This window comes from Acanthisitta chloris, unplaced genomic scaffold (assembly GCF_000695815.1).
Source record: "Acanthisitta chloris isolate BGI_N310 unplaced genomic scaffold, ASM69581v1 scaffold24389, whole genome shotgun sequence".
Classification (NCBI taxonomy): Eukaryota; Metazoa; Chordata; class Aves; order Passeriformes; family Acanthisittidae; genus Acanthisitta; species Acanthisitta chloris.
This window is the reverse complement of record NW_008693454.1, coordinates 80,728-88,016: the sequence shown is the minus strand read 5'-3', so window position 1 is coordinate 88,016 and position 7,289 is coordinate 80,728. Positions and strand designations below refer to the sequence as shown.

General features: G+C 38.5%; 1 protein-coding gene across 1 annotated transcript in view; it reads left to right on the top strand.

Moving 5' to 3' along the window:
* The first annotated feature begins 416 nt into the window (after positions 1-416).
* Positions 417-7,289, top strand: part of PTPRR (protein tyrosine phosphatase, receptor type, R) — a 73,823-nt gene continuing 66,950 nt past the window's right edge. The window contains exons 1-2 of the mRNA XM_009083086.1: positions 417-531; positions 3,661-3,816. Of these exons, the coding sequence (XP_009081334.1) occupies positions 427-531; positions 3,661-3,816 (261 nt within the window). The 5' untranslated portion in view covers positions 417-426. The remainder of the gene's footprint in view (positions 532-3,660; positions 3,817-7,289) is intronic.

The following is a 7,289-nucleotide window of genomic DNA, read 5'->3' as shown; positions in this document are numbered from 1 at the left end:
CTATGATTCTAAAACAGAGAAAGAAAATGCTTCAGTGATATATGTTGTCTCTGCTGGGAATTATAGCATTCTCTGACTAACATGAGGAAGTTTCTGGAAATTCAAGCATGTGAATTGTATCCAGAATGTTTCTATTTTTGATCTCAGAAACCACTAAGCAAAATTAAAATTGTATAATTTCACTATGTCTGACTCATTCCTTGCCTTCAGGGAGAAATGCTAAGATAATATTCAAAGCAAATCTTCATTGTGCAAATCTAACATTCTATTATTTATTGTGATGCAAGTAGATTGCTCAGATTATTGTTCTGGGGAAAATAAAACAACCAACAATTAGTGAATTATCACAGAGATCAGTCACCTTGATAACTAAATATTTTGATCAAGGAGTTAATTTGAACTGGTTTTGTTTTTCAGACACTGCAAATGGATGTAAACAAGCTAAATATCACATTGCTTCGGATATTTCGCCAAGGAGTGGCAGCAGCTCTGGGACTGTTACCTCAGCAAGTTCACATCAATAGACTCATTGTAAGTACCAAAAGACTGTGTAAAATGTACCTGTTTATTTAAATTCTTTTAAATAAATCTTTCCTGTCACTATGGGAAAGTGCAATCAAATAGGACAGAAAAATATTTTTTTCCATTTTTTAACTGACCTATAGGAAGATAGGTCTTGCAAAATTTTTTAAATTCAATTTTTGAAAAGAAACCATTCTGTTACATATTAGAAAAAAAATCAGATAAATCTCTTTTGTGTCCTATTCATAAGCAGATTTCTTATCCCTTAGTTTCCATTCCTATGCAGTTCTACATCATGTTCATTAAGAGACACTTATCTATGTTTTGTTTCTCAGAGGCTGAATATTGCTCCAAAAATAAATGTGATTTTTCCAAAGGCATCTTCACAATTTATCCTTAGACTTTCCATTAGTAAATTAAATGTCCTCTCACAATATTAGTATTCATGCTTTGTTATTCTGCTATAATAACCTATGCTCAGAAAGGATCTTGTAGACTACATATCCTATGAAGAAGATGAATTTACTTCCAGCAACAAAGACTTTTTGTAAAGTGATTGTCATTGTATGGTTTTTTGTGTATGGTTAAGAGCATACATCCTTAACACTGATGTATTTTTGTGACAGTTTTGCGATGAAGCAAGAAAATCAAAATCATGTGTGTATTGCTAGCATTCAGTTCACTATGCAGAGAGAAGAAGAGTTATTTTATTCTACACACAGGTTGAATATTAGAGAAGGAAACTGACAGGCTCAGCATAAAAGCATTTCCTGCCTTGAAAGCTTGATAGGATTGTATGCATCAAAAAAGATTATAAAATTCCTTCAAATAATGTTTCTGTGAGAAAGGATCTCACAAAAAGTACAGTGAAAAAGATAAATAGCAATGCAATGCAGTCCTTTTCACATTCATCAGGGGTATCACTCTTTTGTCCCAAATAATGCTAAATCTTTTTTGTCCTTTGCATTGATCAGAATGAAAGGTTTAAAGACATATTCGGAGAAATACACAATTAAATGAGAAATGTTCTGTAGTCCAGGATGTGTATTTCAACATACTGAGTCACCTACTATGTTTCTTACTATGCTCTGTGGAAATTATATAAACAGAAGAAATATGCTGTTTATTCTCCTACTGGCTCCATGGCTTTTCACTTTCTCCTCTCATTTATGACCTAAGGGAAGAGGTAATGTCATTTTGCACCTGCATATAGGCCAGAATACAATAGGTACTATTATTTAATTAGTCTTCTCAACACCTGTAAAGGTCTGCTATGAGTTGATGTTTCAGTGATATAAAAATACAAGCAAACTTTTGCCCTATTTGCTCTAAAAATCACACACAGTCAAAATCCACAAGGAAGAAAAATATATCTTAGGAGACATTTTTCCCACTTTTCATCCTTCTAACATGATACAGTTCCTCTCACACAGAGTGCTGGCAAGCAAGCAGGTCACATCAAAATTCATCTCACCTCACTTCAGTGTAGTCTGTGCTCCCAGTAAAACCAATATAAAGAAGGGTAACTGGCAGAGGAGAGGCATTGACAGCCATTCCGATTATTTTAGGATGGATTAAATAATTTTCTAGGGATGCCAGTCTCTCTCTGCTGATTTTGTAGGTAGCTTACACAACTGAAATGAGTTAATCTGACTCCTTCCCAAGTAAGCAGCTCTCAGAAGTGATCAAGAGCCTGGCAGCCAGGATGTGGTTGGGCACAGGGTTAGCAGAGAGCCTGCTAGCTTCTTACATGGAACAACACATAGTATGCCAGGAAATATTAACTGGGTATTTCCAGTATCTCCTTAACCTTTCCAGTAAATCCTTCTCCCATAAAGGCTCTTTAATAGACCATGGGACTCCTAAACAGAGGAGGCAAAAAACACTGGGAATGCTATGTCCCAACCAAGCCTTGCCTTATGTCTACCCATCTGCACCCAGCACCAGTTATCTACCCATGTCAGAGACTGAGTGGAACCATAGCCTCAAGTCAGTCTCTTCAGCACCCACTAGTAGCCAGAGTCCTTACTGGTCTTATTGGGCAGATGGCCCAGCAGCACGTGTGACAGCACAGAGGTCAGATATAGGATAAACATATTTGAAAGAGTCCCTTTCTGTGCAGCTCTACTTCTAAATGCAAACCTAGATATTTTAAGAATAGCAAAAGATGTCTTTTTCTTCACTTCAGTAGAGATAATGATACACATTCAAGGTGACAGGAAGGAGGCAAGGGAAAATCAGGACTATCCCTGTTTGAACTGATCTCTCCCATCCCATAATGATGACTAGTAAATAACCAGACCGGTGAGGTTCTTGCCTCTGCAAGTAGCAGCTTCATGCCTACCTTGCATGTGTGGAGTCCAGTCCCCAGGTCTGGACTCTGCATCTGGACTCAGTGTCAGCTAAGCTGGCCATGGCCCTGGAGAGCCAGTATTCCCAAAACCTGTTTAGACATCAGTGCTATGTGGAGCCCTGGTCTTGGGTGCTGTTCCAGTCTATCACAACCAGAACTCTAGTAGTCTCTCCTTTTGCTCCATTACAACAAACTGAACATCACTGGCATTTCTGGCACCCCTTAGGCTGCATCAGAGACACTAGGGCAAGAATTAATAGATGTGAGAGTGGACATTCTCAGCTTATGCATTAAGAGTAATCAAAACCTCCCTGATCCTTTCATTTTGTTGTGCCATTTTAAGGAGTTGCACCACAGTTGACTAAAAGGACTTTATACGTCATTGTGGCACATGCCTGCAATGTGTTGACAAGGAGTTAGAAAGCAATGTCCAAATATCATGGCATTATACTAAGCCTGTTTTGGCTCAGCTCAGATGAACTGTCTGCTAAAAATCTCCACTGGCACACTGCCCTTGACCCCATCTCATGGCTCCTCCTATCACCTTGTTACATTGATGTGTCTTGTTCAATGGCACTAGACTGAGGAAGAAGGCACCTTGTGATCAAGACCAAGGTACTAAGCAATCAAGACAAAACACATATGGTTATTACATTTTCTTGCACAGTCAGCTTGGATTTACAGAGACAGGGAATAGGTAGCACTTTTTTTTGCAATCTACGGAGTGCAGAGATTATCTAATGTCAGATCCTTTCAATGGTTCTTCCTTTTCTTTTTTTTCCTAGGGGAAGAAGAACTGTGTGGAACTGTTTGTGTCCCCACTGATCAGGAAGCCAGGAATTTCTGAGGCACTCCCATCTGAAGAAGTGCTGCGTTCCCTTAATATCAACATTTTGCATCAGAGTTTATCCCAGTTTGGAATAACAGAGGTCTCCCCTGAGGTTAGTTATCAATTTCTAACCTGTATTTTTATACAAATTTGGCAGTCATTACATTCCTTGTAGTTTTCAGGCTGAGGTTCTCAAACATGAGGCAAAAAATATATAGGCTAAAGTAGCATTACTACTATGAGGCAATTATCACAGAGTTCTAGAATGGTTTGGGTTGGAAGGGACTTTAAAGATTATCTGGTTCCAACCCTCCTGCTGTGGGCTGGGACACCTTTTACTAGAGCAGGTTGCTCAGAGCTCCATCCAACTAGCTCTGTTAAATTACTTTAGTAGTGCTTCATTAGGCTATTTACACCTTGACATCCAGGTCCTCCTCACACAGCTGAGCTACCATTGAAATCAGAGTTTAGAACCTAAGCATGCATCAAGTGCCTTAAAGGAAGTGGACCCAAGGACTTTCAGTCTATTAATGTGGGTCAGCAGGCATAACAATTTCAGTAGAGAGATAAATGATATGCAGATATTAGGTGGGAGGGTTTACTAACCATGTAATTTGTGATTACCTGATTTGAAAAACTGAATTTCTTTGTTATAGTCATGATTCTTTCTATTTGCAGGAGAGGTAAGAGATTTATTTTCTTTACCTGCTCCAAAAAGAGGGCAAAAAACCACCTTATAGCTGCAAGATGGAAAAAAAAAATCTATTTCAAAGCAGAGACTGAATTGTCATCTCCACAGTGTCCAAGATATTATCAGTGAGATGGCCATCTAACTGTGGGCTGACCATTTAAACCATGCACAGCAAATGGTAAAAAAAGCAAAGGCCTTTAGAGGAAAGGAAACCACTGAGCTCACAAACATGGTCACATCACATCGCATTTTATTTAGTGCCTTATTAGAAGCCCTTACCTACATATAAACACCCTCAGAATCCAGTGCAAGGTCCAAACAACTTCAATCATGTTATCAAGAATAGCATTTCTAGTGGAAGCTCCCATTTTGACAGAGGAGATGTCTATGTCCAGAAGAGGGAAAAAAAATTACTCTGATGAGCTGTTTTCCCCTATGGGTAAAGAGTTCCTGATTTTTTTACATCCAAACCTATGTTTGAGCCATTGCTGAGTTAGTACTGGCTGTTATGCCCACTTGTATTCTACTGATTAGAAATTGTTTTGCTCATTTTAAGTATTCTAACTCATAGAATCTGGAAGGTGTCTTTGTTACAAAAACTGAAATATAAAACCATGGTCAGTTCATATTCTACTCCAGCAACCTGCCACTATGAAAATAAGCAGATTTTCGGGGTTTAGCTGTTCTAATACAAAACAAAGCAGAGCAGTGCTGTGCAAATGTCAAATCAAGTCTTTATATCACCCATCAGCAACCTGAGCTAAGCTTTCTTTAGGTCAGGGTTTCCTTTGTTCCTGAAGCACATGAGTCTGACAATTGTGATAGATGCAATTATCTGTTCCAAGCATTTCAGTTACAAATAACACTTCAGGTAGACATGGGGAAAGAACATATATGAATAATAGATGAGTGGAGAAATGTCATCAAGCTATGAAGAGATGCTGGAAAAAAACAGTGCTGAACTCTAAATCTCATGTTGCATTAGATACATTTCAATAAGTGCTCAGATGTTTGAGTTTTCTGTCTGGAAAAAAAATTGTAGAAAAGCAGATGGAATATTTAGAAAAGCATTATTAGAATGAAAGTTCTGCAGACTCTAACTCCTTCTCATACTTTTGGAAAAACAAGAGATTATTTTAATATTTCACTTGATAGCAGATTATACAGCTAAGGCACTGATCCCAGAAATTCATACAGCTTTACACTAATATTCCTTTTGGATCTCAATTAATTGTGTAAGACTTCACAGAAAACGACATGTAAAAGACAGCAACATACAATATTTACTTGGTCAGCTAAACAAAGTAACAGTAAACCAAAACAAAACAGGCAAACCTTTGAAGGCAGATACACTTATACAAAGTTTCACACAGCTTTGACACATTATTTTACCTATTACTTGGGTGTATTCCTGAGCTATCAGTCCTAATTAAATTATGAACTAATATATTGTACACTCTTCCATCAAAAGTCTGAATGCTTCACAACCAGAATGTATGTGCACTATCAGTATATCTGTGCAGAAAGGACTCATTATCCTCATCTTTCTAGGTGGGTGGCTGACACAGAGGTGTTAGGGTTGGAATTTGTCTCTTTTTGTATGTGTATTTCAGTATGAGCTGCCTAAGACTTTAAAGTCTGCTGACTCTCTCTCTATATACAGTAAACAGAAAGGGTTATGTTCAACAGGCAGTTCATCCCAACTCTGAGACACCTCTCCTGAGACTGAGACTCTTTTTAACAAGGTTTAGCTTGAACTAGACCCCCAGCTGTAGAGGGTAAATGGTGGGTGAGATTAGCCTGTCCAAAGAAATTTTACCAAGATAATGTAGGAAAACCCCTGTGGAAAACTGAGGCTCTCTCCTTGGAGTCTCAGCCCATGCAAAACAGCAAAAGTCTCAGTGGATGTAAGTACCTGGAACTACATTTCCATTCACTACAGAAATAGTTTGCTGGTTCACATCTGCTGATGCATCAATCACTGATTGATCTATTTTAAATTGAATTGCCTGTCTCTAAATTTATATCCCAGTTTCTCATTCTGCAGTAGCTGAAACAGCAGTTTCTCTATGTGCCTTTGCTGTAGGAACCACTAGAGTTGCTGCCTGGTGTAGTGTAAGATATGTACCTGTGGGAATGAGAAAATTTAAAGGAGTTGTTGCCATTTCAGGGATCCAGGGCAATGTCAATGCCTCTTATATGTCCTTGCTCTTCCAATGGCTTATCACAGTAGTAGCATTTGCTCTTTTATTATGGTCTAAAGTTTGTGTCTGAAGTGGGATTTAGGATTGTTTTCTGCACCGTGGTATGTATCAGGGTCAGGAGCAGACTTCTCCAGAACAAAGAGTCAATGAACTTTAAATTCAATGACTAGGGCATTCCATGTTGTTACAGTGTGGGAATCCTGACTTTCTAATGCCTTTAAGTTGTGCTTGCTCAGAGGAAAGAAGAAAATACTACTGGATTTCAGAGCTTACTGGAATAGAACTTGAAGTGGTTTTGAATGACAAAAATAACTGAAGTTACAGTAAGTAAAATAAGGGTTACTCTCTTTTGAGATTTAAGCTAACTGCCAGCTGGGAGGACAAATTTCCAGAGTTCATGCCAAAATTATGCAATCCCAAAATGTACCATTACAGCCTGCTTGCACAAGGCTTCTTTTGGTTGCCTTTGAAGTATGTGATATTAACTTCTTAGAGAAGAAATCAAAGGAAGCAATCATGCACTTAAAGCATACAGAAACTGTAAGTCACTGTAAGGACAAGTGATCAAAATCAATAGCTTAGAAATTACAACAGCCTGGACTGACAGAGGCACCCAGGAACGAAGCAGAGCACAAGGACATGCTCCTGCAACCAAGCAAGGAGGGCACAGTGTTACACCTGCATGGCTGC